At 36.4% G+C, this 25,576-nt stretch overlaps 1 protein-coding gene across 8 annotated transcripts in view; it reads right to left on the bottom strand.

Moving 5' to 3' along the window:
• LOC126965388 (prolyl 4-hydroxylase subunit alpha-1-like) overlaps positions 1–25,576 on the bottom strand; it is a 213,086-nt gene that overhangs the window by 170,675 nt on the left and 16,835 nt on the right. For 4 of the 8 annotated variants that reach the window (XM_050808961.1, XM_050808966.1, XM_050808967.1 and 1 more), the window contains 3 exons: positions 24,716–24,855; positions 23,819–23,890; positions 11,217–11,344 (listed from right to left, as the gene is read on the bottom strand). In XM_050808961.1, coding sequence (XP_050664918.1) covers positions 11,217–11,344; positions 23,819–23,890; positions 24,716–24,855 — 340 coding nt within the window. Of the gene's footprint in view, positions 1–3,494; positions 3,661–5,069; positions 5,130–6,719; positions 6,945–9,033; positions 9,188–11,216; positions 11,345–23,818; positions 23,891–24,715; positions 24,856–25,576 lie in introns of all 8 variants that reach the window. The other 4 variants (XM_050808965.1, XM_050808963.1, XM_050808969.1 and 1 more) reach the window with 3 other exon arrangements.

The following is a 25,576-nucleotide window of genomic DNA, read 5'->3' as shown; positions in this document are numbered from 1 at the left end:
TATTTTAATTTAATCTGCGTATTAGAGTACAGAATATTTAATAAATCCAGTCATTCCAATGATAAACGTATTATAAAAGCTGACTACAATGTTTATTTAAATATAAATTATTATATCAACTATAAATTTAATTCTTTAATTATATTATATAAGTGTAAAATGTAGACAGTTAACTGACAACATCAACATGGCGACGGGCATTCAACTTATTAACTTTACCTACTATTAGAATACCTTTATTTATTTATGGTGTATGTGGATGATGCAGCTACTGTACTCGTGTAAGACATTGACTATTTGACGTTTGAGTGTGTCTGTTGCATCATTTTACATATGATATTGTAATTTGAAATGATTTGTAAATCGATGTACTTAAATGTAAATCTTGATATAAAAGAGTGGCAATGAGTTTCTTGCTACTTCTTCTCATTAGCTCAACCCTTTACGAAGTAGCGGTAGTGAATCTACCGCTACTTCGTAAAGATAAGAAAATTTTTTTTTGACATTCATAAGTGTCATTTCCGTGACCTACGTGAATAAACTGATTTTGATTTCATTTGATTTACTAAATTTGTTACTAAATACGGTTTTATATTATATAAGGTTTGAGCCAAAACTGTAAGTTGTGTTGATGATCGTCATGTTATATCTCGTGGTTGGTATATTTCTATCGAATACCGCGGAGCACTTGAACAAATGAATGAGAATATAAGTGCTACTCGGTTAGCTAATGTGGCTTACATAGGCGCCATATTAGCCTTGGCTACTCTGCCGCGCGCCTTTCACTTTACCCCTACTCCGTGGCCGACCGTAATGCAACATGCAATAGATGGACGGAAAATATTTGAAGCTATGTAATAAAAGTAGAAATATTAATAATCAAGGGTAAGCGAATAGAAATACTATTCGCTTATGGACATCCCCAATACTAGAGTTCACGAGATGCTGATCCGGCCTCAGAAGTGGGAGTATTACTCTAAACTTGAAGGTGTCCAAGTCGTATCGGTTCGGAAATAATGCAGCCTATGGAAGTTTCTTGCAAAACGCGCGTTTGTATAGTGTGTCTGGCATTGTGGTGATGTACTATGCTACAATTCTCTTGTTGGAACTGAACAATTCATGAAAGACACACACCCATAATATATACAGATGTCTATGATAGAAGATGATGTAGAGAACCCACATCTTTACGCAACGCTAATAAATCTAGTCGGATATGACTTGATCGACAATAGTTAGAACTGATATTAGTTGTATGCGGTCAAATGAAAGGAGCTCGTACTGGGGAGCATATATAGTAGTTTTATATAGATGATATTCTAAATTTAAAAAATTAATGAAGACCAAGAAATAGACAACTTGCAGGAACGGTTGAATAAGCATCGCAAGTATGTCAGCATGTAGGAATGGAGGTCCATAATGAACGACTACCTTCTGAAAGTAAAGCTTGGTATATAAAAGTTAAAAATATTCACCTATATGTGTATCAGTCTCAAATAGGGCGTCCTCAGGGTAAGACGAAGGAAGACCGTAGTGTCTGCGGTTGAATCCGGAGATGTCTGCCGTCGGACGACAACTTCGCGGATAGTATAGCAGGTATGATTAAACATCTCTTACAATGGAACTCTAGTAAGTAATGCCCGCGAGTTGCTCAAGACAGGAATATATATTAATGAAGTAGAACACACCGAGATATAGTGTTAACTCTCCTGGACATTCAATACAGGGCAGGTTATCAATGCCGGATTAATCCGGTTAATTCTTCACGTAGCAAGAGTAGCAATTGCTACGGGCCCCGCACGATATGAGGCCCCGCATACTTAAAACCACACACCACCAAAACAAAATTTTATGAACGATGCGGGATTCGAACCCACGACCTCCGGCATTCCGTGCCGGTGCTCTAACCAACTGAGCTAACCGATCGAGTACCGCCTCGCTATAAAATTCTGTTTGCTTTGTTCAACTCTCACTCTACTTTACAGTTGATAACCCGCTCAACACCAATATTTGCATATTAGGAAATTATCAGGTTTTATTTGTGTATGTAATATACACTTAAAAGTATAAAAATAATTGCGTATTTTTATACAATCTAATTATTATATATCTAATTCTAGTTACGATTATTGTTATTTTTGGAATCGGTGTCCGTCCGCGGCGACCCGCTCTCGCCTCCTCACGACTCAAGCACATCTCACCTATAACTATGTATGTAGTTACAAACCTATCTTGGCTGACACCGACTCCAAAATTAAAATAATCGTAACTAGAATTAGATTTATTAATTAGATTGTATAAAAATACGCAACTATTTTTATACTTTTTAGTGCACATTATATCTATTGCTTTGGAATAATAGTGTTTTTGAAGTCGGTTGTTTTTTTGTTAAAAATATTTTTATTTTTTTAATTTAAAGTACACTTACTAACAATTTGTCTAAATATGTGTAGATATACTAAATTATTCAACGCAGCAATGAATGTAAGCGCTTTTCAATTTGATTACAGACAGTTAGAAATCCTGCCACACACGATCGCACTTGCCTTACTGTGTCGTTAAGGAGTCCCATTGATCATCATATTCGACTACGACGATTACTTGGCCATAACTATGTATTGGTAGATGACTTGAATATCCGTATAGCATAAAAAAGATTCGGCCGAGTATCGTTAATTTGCTCCTAAGAATTGAAGAGTTCCGTTACTTCGCCATGGATTCCGTAATCAGAACCTAACCAAACTCTCACCCAACCATCTTATCTCACTTTACTATACGTATGTATAGAAAAATTTAAGACTTTTATGGTTTTCTCATGGATGCCATTGTCAGATCTGGACCAAATTACAATGAGACCACACGAAAAGCACAAATAAAAAAGAATTATCAAAATCGGTTCACCCAATCGAAAGTTTTGAAGCAACAAACATAAAAAAAACCGACGAATTGAGAACCTCCTCCTTTTTTGAAGTCGGTTAAAAAAGGGCATATATTAAAGGTTTGATGTTGGTTGAAGAAGACATGTGAGTAAATATCACGACCGCAGTAAATACTACTACGATCCTGAACTACTTGCAGACAACTCCCTGCGTGCGTAAAATTACAAAAGTAAAATAACGCAAAAAGTACTTGACTGATTTTAAAAATTCTTTCACCAATAGAATTATATTATAACGTAGTACATGGGTCATAAATGGTAAATAATGAAGATCCCTATGAAAATTGTAATAAAAAACAAATAGAAGACATTGCCATTGTAACATCTAAGAGCCTAATCGGGGCAAGTAACTCTACATTTATAATACGTTGTGGTTTCAGTGTTTTACTTTATCTACGAGTGGAGAAATTCACAAAAATAAAGTTAAAACACATAATAGGTAATTTAATGTCCACGGATTACCCCGTCGCAATTCAAGATACTCATTAAGACGTGGAAAATTTCCGTGTGACACAAAATCAAAACCGGCTCGAATATTGAAAGTATCGAGTCTTACCCCATTTGGAGCCACGGAGTACAGGGCAGGCCGCGTGGCGCGTGGCCAGATCACCAGCCCCGGACGGGTGCAGGTTCATCCAGAACACGGCAGCACCTTTGACTGGGAACACGCTCAGACCCAGCTCAGTGAAGACGGTGGCGCCCCCTTGGGCCACATCAGACATCTATAGTGAAATATTTGTTTTATGCGATTACTAATTATGATAGCAATCACGACCATCATATTCACAAATTAATTCAAGCTCTAAGGGCTATATTTCACCGGTACACCACGGTGGTGCAACCAGTCGCCGTTACCAACAAAATATATACAGATCTATAGAATGTTACTCATTTTATATCAGTTTGGTTGCGCAACCAATTTGGTGTAGCGACTGGTTGCGCCACCTTGGTGTCCCGGTGATATAAAGCGCGAAAGCTAAATGAAGATCCCACACGATTTTTACTACTTTTTACAATAACCGATCTATGTTATGGTTCTTCTTTGAATCTATTTTTAGCATTTCTAGCTTAGTGTTAGTTAAAATGTGACAGAAAATAGTTTCCTATTCCATATGGAATTGAAAAATGAGGAATGGTATATTATTGAAATGCAGCTTTCTCCATTGTCTTTGATATACGATACTATGGGGAGGTGCGCTCTTTAGATAGAGACCAGAAGATTAGTGCAAGCAGTACAAACAACCATGCATACACCATGGGGCTTACTGAGTCTGTAGAGTCATTTGATAGATAATGTAGGTATAAGAATCTTCAACAAAAAAATGATATGATTATCATATCATCTAAAATGACTTAAATAACCCGTCTTCTATCATCATCAGCCGGAAGAGGTTCACTGCTGTACAAAGGCCTCCCCCAAAGATCTCCACGACGATCGCCCTACGCTGCCCTCATCCAACGTATTCCGGCTATCTTGACCAGATCGTCGGACAATCTTGGGGGCCTACCAACACTGCGTCTTCCGGTATGTGGTTGCCATTAATGCCCCAACGGCAATCTGTCCGTCGAGCTATGTTTTTTTTTAATGTGCCCTCCCCACTGCCACTTTCGGAATCCTTTGGGCTTGTCAGTGGCTTTGAAACTCCGAGTATAGTCCAACGGAGTGGGCCTTCCATATATAAACAAGCTATGAGCAATGGGCTCGTCTTAGATAATTTATACGTCAAGATAGTACATCTTTAAGTTACGCAATACATGAGGCCAGGTTTATAACTTTAGTGTGCGTGACAAGCTACGTCTTAAACTCGCGATTTGTACGTCACTTTATGCAAGTGTGCGTGTTTTGCTGTAAATAGAAGTGAACAGTTCGCCGCTATTTTTGGACGACTTCACAGCGGTTACAGTCTATCTGGACATATAAATGATCTAAGGGGGATCTTTATGCATTTAGTACAAAATTATGAGATATATAGCTTGCCAATCGAAAGAAATAGACACTGCAATACAATCACTCTCATCTTAATATATAGTTTTTGATTGTCAATGTCCACTTTTCTATCAATGTTATTATGCCTTGTTATAATATAATCATAATAAATAATATTATGGTGTAAAATTTTATTATACTCACGTAAAACAAAACTGTCGCGATTCTGTTTCCATCTACGGAACTGAACGAGCTTTCATGACTCTGAAACACAATATAACAACATATAAGGTGTGGTCCACATACAAAGAACGAAGGCGAACGATTCCCGGCTCATGAGAGAGCCGTGAAGTGAGGCATGAACGTATCAAACTCAGAAATCGTGGTTAAAGTAAAAACTGCTCTTAAAAAGACAATGCTCAAGGCGAAGGGTAAACAGAAAACATGCAAACAAGGTGTTTTTAGACAAGTTTTGTGGTGAAAATATAGTCTTACTTGTAGGTTGCTAATGCTTATTGTTGGTTAAAGTTAGCACTCCAGAGCTATTATGAACTACCAGTTTTATTTGCAGTTAAACAAGTTTTTTCTCGGCATCATGCATTTGTTTAGTATACACTACTATCATAAAAGTTGTTCTTATAGATTCTACTTTTTTATGTAGGTACATTTATTCAGATTAGTAATCAATAATGAGGATTGTAAGCAATTAAGTAGTTTGCGCCTGTTACAATGAAACATTTTCGACCCAAGAATTTTGAAAATATTGGCTTTGTTACAAGAGAGCCGTGAACTCATATCGCTCAAGGTCGCCGGCATTTAGTGTCGCCTTAAGACCACAAATACAAACACGCGCTGCGAGATACGACTCTAGTCTAGCGTGTTACGCTTTTTCTAATTCAAAAAATAAATACACAAATGTAATTTGTACTAAAATTCATGGACGATACGGGACTCGAACCCGCGCCTTTCGGTTACGGCATATCAGTTAACATAAGGTTATTCATTGTAATAATTAATAATGTTTATCATGATCACAATTTTGGGTTTTTGAGAATCTTGAACAGCACGTACGGCATATCACCTAACATCAAGTGACCATCAACCTAGTTTCGTCACTTCATAAATTAAATCAAATCAAATCAAAATCAATTTATATCACTATATAAATATCATATAGGTCACGGAAATGACACTTATGAAAGTAAAAAAAAAACATCTTTTACAAATCATTACAATAAAATAACATAATATGTAAAGTGATGCAACACACATTCTCAAACGTCAAATAGCCAATGCCTTACACAAAGTAAGAAAAAAAGTAAATGTAAATTAATACAAATCAAACTATTGTTCAACAAGTGAGCAAGCTTTTTTTTTGCAGCGATTGCTGACTTTATATTACGAATTGGGGAAGTAGTCTACAATTGAATTACGTTAATGAGTGATTTAAAGGCACGAGACAAAAAAAAATTTGCTCTCGTGTGAAACATACAACTTTTCACCCCGACTAGCGAGAAAAGTGTTATGGGTAGTGAATATTTATATAGTAAGAGAAACAATTAAGATAATATACATATAACAATGTTTATTACAATCTAAATTTCGATAAGTAACATATAAATTTTTGTGACAATGACATAATACGCTAGGCTAAAATGAGTTTTGGAACGCACCGGATCGCATTGTTAATTTTTTTAACGCGGAGTATTTCCCGGATCTATGGTCGCGTGGGGTTCGAAATTTAAATCACTTTGCCTCACGCTTTTTGCTGCGAGATTTCACGTAGCAATGCGTTTCACGTGCTGGAGATGTGAAAAAGTTATTATATTACATATTATCATGTTTCAATCATACCCTCGCATAGTCGAAGTGCGGCGCATAGTGTCCTCCGATCCCGTAGTTCACGACCTGCAGTTCCTCCGCGGTGGTGAGATCGAGGTTCGTGAAGTCCGCGACACGACGTGACACGCGCGCCACCACTGGCGATGTCTCGTCCTTCAGCCACGCAGACTTGCTGATGCGGTAGTGTGCCGGCACCAACTTGCCCGTTTTCGAGTCGTGCACAGTCGCGCGTTTGAACTGTTAGTTAGAAGTTATCAAAGTACCAACGAAAATCTCTTGTCATACATAATTTTCAATACATTTGCTCAAAAGTAGACTTTTTTCCGCGCTAGTGTTTTTGGTTATTTTTAACAATAAGGGACGAGACGAGCAGGACGTTCAGCTGAAGGTAATTGATACGTTCTGCCCATTACAATGCAGTGCCGCTTTGGTTTCTTGAAAAACCCAAAATTCTGAGCGGCACTACAATTGCGCCCGTCACCTTGAGACATAAGATCTAAAGTCGCATTTGCCCAGTAATTTCACAAGCTACGGCGCCCTTCAGACTGAAACTCAATAATGCTTAGACATTACTGTTTTACGGCAGAAAAAGGCGACGTTGTGGTACCCATAGTCCAGTCGGCATCCTATGCAAAGGAGCCTCCCACTGATAAATGCCCTTATTAGTCTCTTACGACACCCTTTGGCCTGGGAGTTCCTTATTCTTTTTATATCCCGGGGAAGCCCAGGACGTTCTGCAACAACAAGTAGCTTTCGATGGCGTAGCATATAATTCAACTATTTTAATTTCTATAATTGTGGTTTTGAGATAATATTACCTATTACTTTTACTTATTTGACTGTTGAATTGTATTATGTACCAGATTCACAATTCGATTCGTATTCTTTAATTGTTAGTGTCGCTCCGTAAGCGTTCCACACTGCGTGAGTTTCGAAGCCACACTAAAGTAAGGTGCACAGATTGCAGACTGCAGTACAGTTCATTCGAAGATAACGAATGTTCGGACGGCGAAATATATTGCGTACTAAACGGATTAACCTTCTATGAGTATTTCCAACACATTACTTTTATATGTTTCAATACGACACTTTAATAAGTAAGAAAGACAAACATATGCAACGACTGTAGAGCGTCATCTCTTTCTCACACACACAAATTTATTTCGTTCATTCTTCTTATGGCATTCAAACGCCATTCAGTAAAAGGCACTTCATGGTACGAATTTTAGCGATTCAGTTTAGGTACCTAAATCGAACTGCATCGGAATCGCATCGCTTATTAAAAGTTGATGGTAGGCCCTCTGATAGCGGTTTCAGGGGGACTGCGGTTGAAATGTGTGAATATAGTAATTGTCATAGTTGTTATTGTGAAGTTTCTAGCATCGGAGGTGGTATTTGCTGTAAAAAGATGATTTTTGGCAATATTTACTGATAGTGTCCTCTTCTTTTTTGGTATACATAGTTCGGTTTATATAAAATATAAATATAAATTTCGTTTATTTCAAAGATTACATATACATTTTTAGTGGTTGCGACTTCCCAGAAAGTTGTCTTAGGACACTTGTATTGGGAATATCTCGCATGGTAGTAGCAGGTGTTAGATAATTTAAGACCAAATTCAAATTCAAAAACACTTTATTCATGTAGGTCACGGAAATGACACTTATGAATGTCAAAAAAATAATAAAATTATTGTTTCTTATTGAATTTACCGTTACTTCGTAAAAGGTTGAGCTAATGAGAAGAAGAAGCAAGAAACTCATTGCCACTCTTTTAAGTCAAGATTTACATTTTAATTTTGTTACAAATAATTTCAATTACAATATATGCTAAGTGACGCAACAAAAATACTCAAATGTCAAAAACTGAAAGGCTTACACGAAGTAAACAAATAAAATAAGTTTACAAAAAGTAAATCAATACTTATAAACACAAGAGTTATTGAGTATAGTAGATGCATCAATCCACAGATACCGTCAATAAATAGCGGCATTATGTGAGCATTTCATAAAATAAAATATATAATAACTTTAAAGGAAAAAATAATAATAAAAAACACATTAAGCAGACCTCTCGGTAATAAGATCATCCAGCCACCACCGTCCTCTCTATTAAAATTTGGGTGTCTTTTAATTTCAATGGTTTCACGTAGCTAACCAAAATGATAAAAAAATGTAACTTTTACGCAAAAATTTAATGTAAAAACATAGTTACGACTACACGCGTTTTAATCCTTCATAAAGTGTTTTATTTAAATAAATAAAACTAATTGATATATTTTATTAGTTGTATTTAAGAATTAAAGTTATAACGAAATAAAACTCACATTAGGTTTCGCCAGTTTTTGAATGAAATCAATTTCATTGTCACTCAACACGTCGTAATACAAGACAATGTCCGGGTCTCTGTACAGATATTCCATCTTGATGGCCGCGTACCTTAAGAACGGGTGTTCTCCTGTCAAGTATTGACATGATAACCTGAAATAATAAACAATGTTCACAATTTTGCCATGATATAGCAGCTTAGAAGATTAACAAATCTGTGGGTACTATAGTCAACCAATCAGACTGAAGTGGTATATCTATATATTGTTACGTCGAATGTTCGCGAGAATTCGATAGATAGTTACCGGCCTAAAGGAACCTTGACCTTGACATAGCTGCTGTTTTTACAAACAGAGTTCTTTACAAAAACATATTTTTCTTCTCCAAAAAGCTAAAACGAATAACATTTTAACACGTATAGTACAAATTAGGTAAATTAAATAATTCCTCTAATCTCAATTTATATTATTTTACAATCTCAACAAAAATCAGATAAATGGTCGACGACAAGATACGGAATTACCGATTTAAGATGAAATTTGCCTCTATTTCACTTCTTCGTCTTCACGTGCCTCTCCATTACTGCAGGTCAGCAATCAGTTTTTTAAACTTCTCCTTGTCCCTGGGTAGGCGGAATAGTTCTTGGACTGTCTTGATGGCAGTCCATTTATGTTTTTGCGCCAATACTTCTTCCAACACCTCTTTTACTAGCAATTTTCCCCATCAAAATAGTTTGCAGCAGGCGGTACCTATCCTGCTGACCATCATAAGATACGATATCTTTTTACGCAAGTCTTCCACTAAGGTCCATGTATCACAAGCGTATAAAACAACGGGCCAAATGTAGCATTTGCAGGGGTCTGGTACGAAGTTTAAGAGAAAATTGACGGCTGCAAAGAACTTTTCTCATCCTCATACAAGATGCTAGAGCAAGTTCTAATGCGAACTCGGATGTCCTTTTCGCTTTTTCATGAGTCTGTTAGCCAAGATACTAAGTACTTGTGAACTGTCACACTACTATTTCTCTACTTTAAGCCAAAAACCTAAATATTTTTATCAACTACCGTCAAACCACAACCTAGGGGCGACGTCTTGTTATCAATTAATAAAACCATGTTCTCCAATTGGAAATTTAATGAGAATGTATGAAAGAATGAACAGATGGACGACCACATATTAAGAGGCTCCATCCGCCCAAAATAATGATTTATATCTCAGAAGTAACACATCATAGAAAGGTCTATGGGTAAATATGGAACGTCTCGTTGCAATTATAGGTGTACCCTTTAAACCACAACAAAATATCGGTATTTATATATATAAGAGGGGGGCAATGGCCGTTGGGGCAGTAAGGTCCTCGAATGGCGACCACGTACTTGAAGACGTAGTGGCAACGCAGGACCAATCGTCATTGCGAACTTTGGGGGAGGCTTTTGTCCAGCAGTGGACATCTTCCGGCTGAAATGATGATGAAACGGGCGAGAGGCTCCCGTGATGGGGAGTGGTGAAGTAATCGAATATAGACATCCGCTGCAATTGGGGTCAAAAGATGCTCTGCCGGCCTTTAAGGTGTGAGTATTCTTTTCTTTAAATTTCCCAAGTCGTATCGGTTCACGAAACAAGCCGCCGGTAATTGATTCCAGAAAGTGGCTGTTATTGATAAATTGCGTTTCTGACTGTGACGACTTTGGGACCTTCAAGAAAAGAGCATATTCCCACCTTAAGGCCGGCACCGCATCTGTTGACCCCTGGTGTTGCGTATGTCCATGGGCGGCTGCCTCGCACGTCCCCATCACGTGAGCATCTTGCCCGGTTTCCCCCTCTTTTATAAAGAAAATATGTTCCGCGTTATCGGGCTATCGGGTCCAGAAGCTCAATAAGGCTATAACTTAGTATATAATAATAATAATAATGTTGACACACTTTTTACACAAATAATCATGCCCCAAGTTAAGTAAAATTTATAGCCTGTGTTATGGGTTACAAGACAATGATATATTTAATACAATAAACTTACTTAAACATACATAAATTCATATGAACATACATAAATACATTTAAACATCCATGACTCGGAAACAAACCGGGATTCGAACCCGGGACCTCTAGCTTAGTAGGTAGGATCGCTAACCACTCGGCTATACAGGTCGTAGTATATCGTAAGTATATGATTGATACATACTTCTTGCTGATACTTGGAGATAAGTTGGATTCGCCACGACAAAGTTTCTCGTAAATAGTGAAATCGTTTTCATAGGACATCGATGACGCCGGTTTTTCAACTTCCTTTTCTATCTCTTCGCCTGTGTCCTGTAGGATGTTTATAACAAGTTAGTAACTTCATAACAAATTAATAAATATATTACATTTAAAAAAAGCAACTGTGTGGTTTTATGAAACCACGATGTAAGTGAAACTTTGTTTTTTTCACAAAATAACCTTAATATCAGCATAGAAAAGAAAACAAATTTATATATTATACTTTACATATTCATAAGTTAAAAACAAACAAAATAGCGTGGAGCACTGGCACAAATGAGTAATAGTCTATACACTACACGGTCAGCTGCTGCGAACTATAGGCGCCGCCCGACTGTCACGCGACATGCAACACACAGACGAAAAATTTTGAGAGAGTGCAATAAGTTTCACTTTAAAATTATAGCAATAACAAAAAGTGTATGTGTACTGGAAGTACGCACGCAAGAAGTTTTTCTTCTTTTTTGGCGTAACAAAACAAAAATCCTTAAAAAAAATTATTCCTTGTCCTATTTTACGTTTGTACAAAAAACAATATTGTAATAAAGAAGATATTACATACTACTAATGAAAATATTATTATACCGCATAAATATTCAGTTAGGTCACGTTATTTACGTGTAATTAAATAACATTAAATTATTTTTATACAATAAGCGAGAAATTGTTTGTTTTGTTTTTAACTTGTATTTAAATTAAAGTTATAATAATAAAAAACTTAAATTCTCGTCCATTGGTTGTGGTTCAGTAGACATATGAGGCTAGGTAGCTGAATTATGATACAAATGGTCTAGTTGACCAGCTAACGACAGGTGTCGAAATTGTGACGGTGTGCGCGCGCAACGTAAAAATTCATTCTGACAATTTTTCCCTAACGCGCCAAAAGAAGTATATTAAGTAAGTTCAGATCTAATCTTAATATATATAAATATCGTGTCACAATGTTTGTCCTCAATGGACTCCTAAACTAATGAACGGATTTTAATGGTGATTACTTCATGGAGTGCAGTTTGGTCCAACATGAGAGATAGGAAAGTTTTTATTTCGATTTGGGACCCATAAATATTTTTATTTTCAATATTTGTTTTGTATGGACATATTTTCTATGAGAGAATTTAGTGACGCACGGTTTGACAGTTCCGCTGTGAAACAATTTCATTCTAACAACAGGGAGCATATTTACGAAATAATTTTTGATGTTTTGAAATATAAAACAGTTGTTTTTTTACTATCTACAGAACAACGTCTGTCGGGGCAGCTAGTAATATATACAAATTACGTGACACGTTGTTTGTCCGCGATGGACTCCTATACTAATGAACGGATTTTAATAGGGATTACTTCATTGGGTGCAGTTTAGTCCAACTTGAGAGATAGGATAGTTTTTATTTCGATTTGGGAGCCATAATTATTTTTATTTCCAATATTGTTTTGTATGGACATATTTTCTGTGAGATAATTTATTGACGCACGGTTTGAAACAATTTCATTATAACAACAAGGAGCAAACGTTACGAAATAATTCTTGATGTTTTTTAAATATTATTGGCAAATTCCTATAAAACAGTATTGTTTTTATTATCTACAGAACAACGTCTGTCGGGTCAGCTAGTATTTTTATAAATTTATAACTTTGTAACAACTTTATAACTAATTTAAACTTATTTGTTTGACAATAAGACTAGTTGGAAGATTATTTACAATATTCATTTAAGCTGTTGCCTGTGACTTCATTCGCGTGGTAACTATGTTATGACCAAAAAATCATGTTGACCCTTGCTCTGTTATAAACAAAAACGAATCTGTCTCGGGTAACATTTTCAAGGTCATTTATACTAGATGTGCTAATTTTATTGAGAGTAAAAAACATCAAATTTTCACATTCATATAATTAGTATGGTTTTTTGTATACTTCTCAACAATGTTTATTAGACTAATTAAGACAAATCTATTAAGAATCTAGAATATAGTCTATAGATCTTAACAATAATAATATATTTTATTTTTGGTATTCATATTATTATTGGGAATAACTGAGTTTATGCTTAAAACTTTAAAGAAGCTTCTAATTTATTATATTTTTCTAGAAGTAGTCAGCAGAGGACATCGTGGTCATTAAGCTAACGAGGAGTAGAAGAGGTCATTATTTTGTAAAAATAAAAAGTGTGTGCGTGTACCTAATCTTTACGCGCGATTGAAGTAAAACTATAGTATAATTAACTTTAGGAATAATTAACGAATACATATATATACTTTTTTGCTTATCTGAAAGCTCATAGACAAAATATGTTATTTTCGTTTGCCCTTGTTTGTCCCACCTATTACCTATTCTAGGACATCCAGTATATTATAACAAATATTCTTAAAAAGTTGAAAGACAAGAAGATTTAATTTATACCATTAAATATATGCTTACATTAATTAAAGCCGTGTTATTAATAAATAATTGAATAAAAATAATTAAATTATTAATATTACACATATCAATATAACGTTGTTATTGAATATTAACGAAAATGGCTCTATGGGCTCGGACCTTTTGCCTGTCCGATGGACGAAGAAAAATTAAGGAATGTCGCAATCGTCAGACTGAGAACTTTTATTAATTATTTATTATAAAGTAGTCATAAATGAACAAAGACACTTGGAGATTTTCAGAAAATATTACTGAGCAATTTGAAACAATTTTTTAAACTAAACTTTAAATTGTTTCAATTGACTTTTTTCTGCTGGAAGTACTAACGTTACTTCCGTCACAAAAATATTTTGAGTTACCCTAGTCACGCCTAAAGAAGTCTTACTTCAAAAGGTGTCAAAACAATGGCGCAGATGAACGAAGATAAGATTCTTGAGAAGGTGGTAAAGCCCCTAATCAATACCATGTTCCATGACTAAGAATTGTTCTTTCAGCAAGACTCGCTCTCGACTCCTGAGTATCCTTGAAGGACAGGACTAGAATACAAAATAGAATCCATAGCAGTAACGTAGAGACTGACCGGCTCCTTGAGCACATTCAAACGGCTATAATATATCCAGATTCCATATTGGAGCAGATCCCCACTGCAGAGATCGTGTATTTTGGCGATATTAACGCCCACCACACCGAATGGTACCCTGGCCGAGGTACAAGTACCACCGATCATGCAGGGAGCTCTGTTAACGACTTCGCTTTAGCATAATATGGTAGAGAGTATTTTATACTCTAAACGCAATGATAATTTATTGAAGTGAAACTTCTAATGCGACTTCCAACAATGTTGCGTTAAACGTTTAACTCTACCATGGAGGAGGTATGAAAGCACTGTTGCGTTAAAGGTTCAAATTCAAATTCCAATATTTTTATTCCAAATAGGGCACTTATTGATAGTCAAAAACGACCAACCATTCCCAAACGAATGCCTCAGACCTGGCAATGGCGCAACAAACTCAGCGGGCTTTTTTTTTCATTAAAAAAATATGTTTACAAAGTAATATTGTACAATAATTAAACTTGTTATTTAATAGCCTGTGGGTGGTCGCTCCATTCCCAATCTGTGGTATCATTAAGAAAGTCATTTTTGTTATAGTAACCTTTACCTCACAAACGTTTTTTAAAAATTATTTTGAATAACGTAATACTTTTGTTTTGAACATTTCCTGGGATCTTGTTGTAAAAGCAGATACTTCGCCCCAAAAAATACTAACTCGACTTAGCCAAGTAGTAGGCATTATAAGTTTATATCTATTCCTAGTGTTAAAGCAAATTCACTTATATGCTTATGAACATACATTACATTATCAAGAATATATTGAGAAGCAACAGTCAAGATTTTAATTTCTTTGAATTTTGCTCTCAACGATTCTTTAGGACCTCTTCTGCAGCACAAATATTGTATTAATATCGGCAGCGCTGCCCCATAGCAATATACCTTAGGACATTATCCTATGTAAATAACCTAAAGTATTCTAGTCGCACCGTATCTATGTCAGTTAAATGTCTAATCTTTTTTTGCAGAACTAAGCCTATTCGCCAATCCTTCAATATGGGGGCCCATTGTAATTTGGAATCCAGAGTAATGCCAAGAAAAATAGCAGATTCCACCGGTTTTATCAACTCTCCGTTTAACAAAACACTTGCATCTACATTTTTGACATTTAGTACGGTAAATTTAATGTATTTAGTTTTCTTGCTATTTAACAATAGGTTATTAGCGCTAAACCAGTACACGATGTCAGATAGAATATCGTTCACTTCGTCATATATAGCTTGGTTTCTTTTCACTTTGAAAATTAGTGAAGTGTCGTCCGCAAACGATACTACCTTATGTTTTTTCTCTATAAGATTAGGAAGATCATTTATATAGATAAGGAAGAGGAACGGTCCAAGAATAGACCCTTGTGGTACCCCCATACTGAGTCCCAGGAGATCTCCTGCCCTTCACGTCAACCTTCTGAATTCTATTGTTTAGATATGAAGTCAGAAGATCGAGCGCAGTTCCTTTTATGCCATAGTGACATAGCTTCCTGACCAGCGTTGAATGTTGAACACAATCAAAAGCCTTAGATAAATCACAGCAGATGCCAAGTGCATTCTGCGATTCCTCCCAGGCATCAAAAATATTCTTGATTAGCTCAATACCTGCATCCGTTGTTGAACGTCCCCAAGCCTTTTCAAATGAAGTAACTAATGAGAGTTAAAGTAAGTAAGCATTTGGCTTAAAAATTTTTTTTTCAAAAATTTTATTAACGGTCAGCAAACCCGACACAGGACTATAGATTTTCGGGTCAAAAGAAAATAACGACTTAAATATTGGTGTAATTTTACTATGTTTCAGACAGTCAGGAGACACGCTACGATTAATACAATTATTAAAGACTATTGCAAGATATGGTGCTATGACATCAATTATTGAACTTATTATTTTAACAGAAATGCCCCATATATCAGAAGTTTTTTTCATGTCAAGAGAATTAAAAGTTTTAATTATTTCTCCATGGCTAGCAAATTAAAATTGAAAATTTGTTGACATTCTCTAACATTTTTCCAGAAGAAGTGACTCAGCAACACCGGTGGAGGAGACAAGAGTGCTTGTGGTAGAAACTGGAATCTCAGTAAATAAATTCTCAAAAGTAGTAGCAACTTCCTGCTGAGATTGAATTATTGTGTATTGATAGATTGTTTATCGTCTAAGAGCTAGCAACGTTTTTGAGAGAGAATTTCAGATAGGCCAGTTTTTAGATATCCTATCTCTCTCACTCTTCCGGACGTCATATGGACTATCTGGCTGGCGGTAGTGGTTGCGTTCATCAGTGCGCATCCTACCTGCACAGGTAAAATATCTATTTTTCAAATCATTTTAAGAAGTATTTTTTTGTTTTTTATTATTTTTATTGAACTTTCCACAACGTAAATCTAATATTGCCAGACATTTTTATTGCTGTTTAAACTGTTCCAGACGCTAATTTCGAATTAATTTTTTTTTTAAATAATTCAGTATGGCTGAATTTTTGTTGTCACCAGGATGCGACTACACACCAGCTCTTTTCCGGAAAGGTAAACTTCGACCTTTTAAACTGTTAGAGCAATCAGAAGAGTATCAAAATATTATAACAGATGATGAAGAATTGCTGAATGAGACATTTAAGATCTTAGAAAAGTTAATTTGTCATATTTACGGAGCTCGTGATTCTTGGAACGTCAATGAAGTTCGGTTCAATCTGTTTTCAAACACTTATAGGTCTAAAAAAACAGATGATAATTTTGAAAAAAAAATTCGTAACTGTGATCCATCAAGCCTACCACCACCATGCAAAAGTGAATTGTATCAGCATTTACTGCGAGTTCGTTACGTTACAAAGTTTTGGAGAAATGCTCATTTAAAACACCCCACATCTCTATCACCTCAAGTTTCCAGCTGGACCATAAATGACGGTAAATATGATTTTGTCTGGTTTGTTGGAGAGCAATTGCCATCATTAGTTGCCGACATTATTATTAAAGGTAAAAATTAAAAATAAAATATTAAAAAATTTCTTTGGTGAAAGATTATTAAATTTTTCATTCTTTTACAGATAATAACTTATTACAAGACGATGACAACCCAAAAGACGATGATGACAATGAAAATGACAGCAGTGATGAAGATGATGATGAAGATTATGATTATCAAGATGCCTCCGTTTTTTGTGATACAATTATCAATTAAAAATATAACTTTTGTTTATTTTCATACTTGAGATTGATTATTATCTTAATTTTGTTCAACAATAAATAATTATTTTGATACTACATTAATCCACACATTTATTCAATAATTTTTAATTCTTTCTCTGTTATTTATTCGACAACTATTTGTAGACCAAGCAAAATGTGGTATACATCACTTTCCACTTTTAAATCGGTCTGGCTGAACAACCGAATTATTGTTTGGCAAATTAATTTTAAGTTTTTAGATACTTAAATAATATTATAAAAAAATTTCAGCCATACTGAATTATTTTGAAAAAATATTTTTTTTTAATTCGATATTAGCGTCTGGAACAGTTTAAATAGCAATAAAAATGTCTGGCAATATTAGATTTACGTTGTGGAAAGTTCGATAAAAATAATAAAAAACAAAAAAAAACTTCTTAAAATGATTTAAAAAATAGATATTTTACCTGTGCAGGTAGGATGCGCACTGATGAACGCAACCACTACCGCCAGCCAGATAGTCCATATGATTCCGGAAGAGTGAGAGAGATAGGATATCTAAAACATGGCCTACCTGAAATGCTTGTTTTCCTGACGTTGCTAGCTCTCGTACTATTATTGATAGATTGTATTCAATGTTGCGATGCATTAGAACAAACACTTTATAATAATTTAGAGTATTTTTAACATACTTGAGAAAAGATGCATCATGATTATATAATGATCTCTCACTATATAGTTCATATAGCCTTTGTCTATTCCTATAAATACCAGCTGTTGCCGAATCATTAAATGACAAGAGACCACCTGATTTGACTGTCGAAGAACTATACATTCGGTACGTTCAACAGAGACCCACAATATCTTCTCGTTCTTTGAATTTAAATATTTAACATACAAGTATAAGAGAACCTCCGCGTGTAGCCTTTTCTCTGCTAAATGCACTTTTTTTTATTATTATTGAACCAACAGCACACAAAAATTAAACTAATAACAAAAATATTATGCGATGGCCGACTGCCAATTACAGGTTCACACTATTTATGGTATAACATTTAACGCTCTAATTAAACTATGATTAAATCAAAATAAAAAATAATTAACTAATAAATATAAAGGTGTGTATGAGTGTATGTGTGTATGAGTGAATGTGTGTATGAGTGTATGTGTGTATGAGTGTATGTGCGTATGAGTGTATGTGCGTATGTCTTAAGTCGTTTTTAACTCTTCGATTACAGTATGCTTAAAATGATTTCCTTTTTGAAAGAAACACTTGCCACCTGATTACCACTGAAGTTAAAGATGAGCTCATATTTTCTGAGCCAGTGCTCTGTTAAACATAAAATATGTATATCTTTATGATTCATAAATAACTCCAGTTCAAGTTCTTTACCAAATAGTCCTTGCATGTTTTGGTGCATCAGGTTTGCAATTTTTATTAATTAATTATTAATCTAGTACTTGTTATATTACTTGTTTTTACACTGCTTGAGGAGTCCTTTATTGTCTTATTGTTTAATATTTTGGAAAATATTCCAAATCTTTACTTATACTAGTACACTGCTTAAATCTCAATAGAAGCAGTGGTTATTAAATTAATACTCTGCTCAATAGAAGCAATGGTTATAACATTATTACTCTGCTCAATAGAAGCAGAGTCCAAAAAGTAATCATCAGTCTGCTCAATAGAAGCAGTGCTTATCAACTTACAACTATGAACTAACCTGCTTATAAGAAGCAGGGGACCGGGTTGCCAAATAGTTGGCTGTGTTATAAAATAAATAATATGATAGCTAGATTTTACTATCGGGTTTTTTATATAAACTAGATAGGTGTGACCTATCAGATGTCAATATCTTACATTTTATATAATTAATTATATTGTGTGTCATGTTTAACGCTTATAATTATTATTTTTAACTAATTGCTAGTCTAATTAACAAAAATAAATATTAAGTATCATAACAATATTGAAACAAATACTTAAAGCGCGTTTTACCCCTCGTTTACACCAAGGTATTATACATGTATTTGACAAATTTAATACAAACTTCAAATACAAGTTCTATACAACGCTTTCGAAATTCAAAAATATAAAACTTGTTGTATACAAAATTTGTATGACACTTGTTGGACGAAATTGTTTGTGAACTACATGTTTATGATCTCATGTTTTATACTTGTTGTGGGCTTGTAGCTAAATTTGTAGAATTAAGACACATCAGTCCTGAAGTTTAATGAATATAGCTCAATTGACTACTGGTACTAATAATCGAAAGTGAAGGAGCTACATCATACACAATGAAGCAAATGCAAGAAAAACACGCACGTACTGGTAGTGATCATTATTGCGGAGACGACACCAAGAATGGACATATCGTGTCATATTGAATGGTTAAGAATAGAAGACAGAAGTGGATTCAGAAATGTTGTTAGAATCACACCAGTAAATTTGTAGAATTTGCTTCAAAAATTTGCACCCTACATTCATCACTCCCTCAACAATTTTTAAGCAAAAGGAGGACAAACGAGCGAACCTGTTGTTGAGTGATCACTGCCGCCCACAATATCTTGCAACATGAGGAATCACAGGAGCGTTGCCGGCCTTTCTGGAAGGTGTACGCGCTTTTTTTGAAGGTACCCATATCGTATCATCCCGGAAACACCGCACGAGGAAGTTCATTCCACAGCTTTGTAGTACGTGGAAAAAAGCTCCTTGAGAACCGCACTGTGGAAGACCGCCAGATTGTGGGGATGATATCCTAACTTGTGGCGTGTCGTGCGAAGGTGGAATTCGGCGGCAGGAATCAGGTTAAACAGCTCTTTGAAACACTCCCCGTGATCAATGCGGTAGAACACACAATGAAGACATCTCTACGCAACGCCAAGTGATCCAGCCGTTCACAGAGCACTGGGTCCCCGACAATTCGAGCTGCTCTTCGTTGCACGCGGTCAAATGGATCTGCTGATACTGGGGTGCGCCAGACCAGAGATGACAGCAATACTCCATGTGTGGCCGGACCTGCGCTTTATAGAGCGCTAGAATGTGGACCGGCTTGAAGTGTTGCCGAGCTCTATTAATGACGCCCAGTTTCTTCGAAGCCAATTTGGCTTAGCCCTCCAGATGGCCACGAAATTGGGAATCGCTCAAGATTTCGAGACCCAGTATTCCGATACTACGCGAGGCTTTAAGGTAAGTGTTGTCGGCCCGCTCGACTTCCTGACGTCCAACGAAAACAGAGCTCGCCTAACAGTTTTCTGTCTGAACAGTACTTTAGGCATAGAGCTCTGACACCGCGGGATGGTCGGCGGTGTTTTTCCGCTGTCGCAAGAGTTGAGTTGGAGGCGAAAAGAGCGCACAGGAGATCGCCTTTCTCTTTTGCCGTATGGGCCAGGTGTCATTCCTCATGTGCAACGGCGGCATGGACGGCTGGTTGAAGTTACCAAGAGCAGCTTTCGACAACGACCACACCTTGCGTGGTTTGCCGATTTTGACGACGTGCTTTGACTTCGCACGGACGATTTGCCGCTTAAAAAATCTTACAGTTCGGATCAATTGTGACCAGCGCCGCAATCCACGTTCGATACGCTTGTTTTTAGCAGTCAGATGCTGCTTTAGCTGACGCATCGAACCAGGATCATCAGGATCATCCGAAGGGAAACAAACCATGCCCCAAGGGCATCCTATCCCAATCTGCTGGCTTGTAGTGCCAAACGCGGCGGGTCGCTGGTGGTCTGCGACGCTGGAGTCGGATAAGCACTACACTCCTGACCAGGCAATGGCCAGACGTTCCGAGAGGGGCGTCGACAAAGACCAGGTAACCATCGGGATGTGTAGTCAGCAGAAGATCTAATAAGGACGGCATGTGGCTATCCACAACCGGGAGCCGCGTTGGCGTCTCAACCAATTGGGACTGACCATACGCTAATGCAAAAATATGCACAGATCGTCCTGCGTAGTCTGTGGTACGAGATCCAAGCCATTCGGCATTGTGCCCATTGGAATCACCCAAGACTACGATTTCAGCGGAGGAAATCCGTGCAAGCACGTCGTCAATTGCCGCTTGAACGCAGCCCATGAGATGATCGGTTTCAGCGTTACCACTATGGGAGCCAGAGAGTAGACAGGTCCCAACCCCTTAAATGGAATGGCCACCGGTCCTCGACACTAACCTATGCGAAACATAGCGGGCACTAGGCCGCTACTTTACGGCGGTATTCTGTGCGAGTGTGGTAATTAACCCGGACGAGTCTGGCCCGATTGTGCTGACGTCAAAAGACGGCAGCGTGACTCTCCCACATCTAAAAAGCCCTTAGTCGCCTCTTATGACACCCAAGGGCCTCCCCTATTCTTTTTACGCCCCGGGGAAAGTACAGGGCAGACCATCTCTTGCAACACCACAGGATTCACAGGAGCGTTGCCGGCCCTTAGGGAAGGTATACGCGTTTTTTTTTTTGTTAGCTGTTTGTTTGAAATTTCTAGCTATTGGTGATTCATATTCATCTTTATTTTATTTGCCTCGGACATAAAAGGCAAGAAGTAATCAATGCATTACTGATGCCTGCGCAACGATTATAAAAGTATTGAAATAGTGTCTTAATGTAAGTTGAGATAAATATTGCTAATAAATTTGTTTCTGTGACCACTCCATTTATCTTCTTCTTTTCATCTTTAAAAAAAATGCGTATTGTCTGGTAAATGCTTAAAACACTATCCAACAAGTGTGGATAGTGTATGAAAACTTGTTTTAAATATGTTTTATACCTAAACTTCAATAAAATTAACAATAGTTGTTAAAAACATGTATGTTGGCATGAAATATGAAATTTATTTATATCTATGAAATAATTAAATAATATATATATACTAACTACAATATAACTAATACTAATTATTGAAAACAGGAAGAAATATTAAGGAAAAAAAATACCCTAGTGGATGACTTTGCTTTTACTAATTACGATTTACGAAACATGCTAGGTTCGATGTGATGAAGGAATGTGGATATCAACCGATGTACTGCATTTATTACACTTTACATAAAAGTGGGATGGTGGTAGTAGTATTACATGGGTAATGTAAATAATACATGTTAGGAACACTAGAGTGCATTAATTTATTAATTTAAGTGATTTTAATTGTATAAATTTTTATTATTGTAATTTAAATATTGTTACGTAGTTCAGAACGTCGAGCACAAAAAGCGAGTATAAAGATGATTCGGTATTCTGGTGTGCATGTCATGGCAAGACGGCATGCGGTGCGAGTGCGGGCGATAGCGGGCGCCGGGCGAGTGGGCAGTCAGGAAAGAGCTATCAAGCGAGGCGGTTGTGTCGCACGCTCATGCCAGGAACACCACGTTCTTATAACGTAATTGCTGTGTTTGTGAAGTGTAGCAACTTTTACGATTGCCACGATTGTTGCTGACTATTATACTGTGTGTTTGTAAGACTGGGTTTTTTCTTGCTTTCGCCCACAACAATGGACAACCACGAGAACCGGCCTTGCCCCCATACTTTACTTAGATAATAAACTTGAGCAGTCTAGATGGTTTCTTAGTAATTTAAATCTAGCAATTGTCTCCTTTGGTCAAGGGTCATCATTTTGAAGTATTTCAGTCTATTTTCATATGAAACTATTGATCTATGAATCTTCGCTAAGTCACATGCTCCAGTCTTTTAATGTGTAAAATACATCATTTGGAAGCCAAACAACAATAGCATACTCTAAGTGACAAAAACAGAAGCCCGCTGAGTTTCTTGCGCCCGTTCTTCTCAGGTCTGAGTCATACTTTTTCGAATGGTTGATAGTTTTTGACTTTCAATAAGTGATATTATATGATGGAATCATGTGGTTGAGCAATGTAAATTTTTTAACAGTCTTTATGAGTAATTTGATGTCATTTAAACGACCCATAAGATTCGCAGTATTTCAGTTGATAAAGGATAATGAATGGTTGTATGCAATAGAAAAATATGTTTTCTTTGGATCAAATTTTTTTTTTATGGGACGAGACGAGCAGGACGTTCAGCTGATGGTAATTGATACGCCCTGCCCATTACAATGCAGTGCCACTCAGGATTCTTGAAAACCCCCAAAAATTCTGAGCAGCACTACAACTGTGCTCGTCACCTTGAGACATTACGTGTAAAGTCTCATTTGCCCAGTAATTTCACTAGCTACGGCGCCCTTCAGACCGAAACACAGTAATGCTTACACATTACTGCTTCACGGCAGAAATAGGCACCGTTGTTATACCCATAAACTAGCCGGCATCTTGTGCAAAGGAGCCTCCCACTGGTGAACGTGATGGTGGTTTATAGCAACACTACTACTAATGTTAGATACTTACGGGATTGGTAGAAAAGCTGTGTTGGACGAAAACATTTTTCCAAAGGGAAAGAGTTCCGTTTGTAATTATAATCTGTAGGCAACAAACTGCTTTATTATATTGACAAAATGTAAAAGTATTGAATTGTAGATTGCATATCAACAACGATTTCATTTTGTACATTATAAACACTAGAAATAAGGGATTGCTTCTAACTAATTCTAGTAGCCTTCATAAGACACATAACAGCTTTAAGGGTAAATGTATACACTTTTATAATAAAGTCCCAGCCACTGTTCAGGCACTATCTATAAATAAATTTAAATGTTTTATTAAAAAATGGCTCTGTCGTAAATCCTAAATAATAAGTTTTATTGTGCGATATTACATTATAACTATATTATTTAAAAAATAAAGCCCGTTTAGTTTATTGCGCCCGTTATCCTCAGGTTTAAGGCATCCTTTCAGTATGGGTAGTAATATTTTACTTACAATAAGTAAAATCTTATCCTATATTGAAATTTTAATAAGAGCCTTCTGAGGATGTCCTCATTTTGGAAAACCTTCATACATCTCTATGTATGAAGGTATTCCAAAATTTTTACCCTCTGGTAAAATGTCGATCGACAGGGCCATCCATTTATTTCCATCATTCATCACGACCTAAGATTTGAACAAGACATACCAAGATTTACGATTCATGCGTCACTCGGACGGTTGGCTCAGTTGGTAAGAGCGCTCGGACGGAACCCGAGAGGACCCGGGTTCGAGTCCCACATTCTTCATAATTATGATTACAAAATAGCTTAAGCACTATCATCACTAACGGAATAGTAACCAGTTTTTGAGTATTTATAATCATTCCGAACTGTTGCAAGCATCATGGTCATGCGAAATGAAATAAAGATATTTATTCACCCCACGACGGCGACGTTTCATGGCTTCCTTCTCTTCAGTAATCATCTTGTTGTAATGCGGCACGTTACCGCGAGCTCTTTGGTGGTTAGGGTTCACTGTTAGCAATTTCTTGGTCCACTCCAATGCAACCTCAATATCACCTGAAGACAAATATTGTTTTAAACTGCATAAATTTAAACAGAGTGACATTTTTAAGTGCTATCCCTCACTTCCTGGATTAAATATACATGTTATTGACCGTAAAAGGCATAAAAGTCATTTATTATCTCAAAATTGATACCTTTAGAATTCTTTTTGATGTCATTTCTAACGCTACCACCGCTTCAGAAATAAATGGCGCTCTGAGAGATTAGAAGCGGCGCAAGAAACTCTCCCAGCATTCTTTTTTTGCGCTCTTTTTAATAAAAATATACAATATTTTACTGTTATTGATATAATATAATCGTAATCTAGTCCCAGACTGTCCGATCACTTAAATATTCAGTTTTATATCCATAAAACATTTAAATTTGTTTATAGAGAATGCCTGAACAGTGGCTGAGACTTTATTATAACAGTGTATACATTTACCCTTAAAGCTATCATGTATCTTATGAAGCCTACTAAAATTAGTTACAAACAATCTATTATTTCTAAATATCCTTATTGTAAAGTAGATCCTGTATATGGAGCCACAACCTAAGAGTTGAACAAGACATATTAAGATTTACGGTCGATGCGTCACTTGGAAGGTTGGCTCAGTTGGTAAGGCGCTCGGACAGAACCTGACAGGTGCGGGTTCGAGTCCCGCATCGTCCATCAATTATGGTACAAATTGTACCTTTTTTTTAATTAACAAATAAATTTCATCGAAAAATCATC

The sequence above is a fragment of the Leptidea sinapis genome, chromosome 7 (genome assembly GCF_905404315.1).
Source record: "Leptidea sinapis chromosome 7, ilLepSina1.1, whole genome shotgun sequence".
NCBI classification, from domain to species: Eukaryota; Metazoa; Arthropoda; class Insecta; order Lepidoptera; family Pieridae; genus Leptidea; species Leptidea sinapis.
Note: the sequence above shows the minus strand (reverse complement) of the source record. Positions and strands in the feature narration are given on the sequence as shown.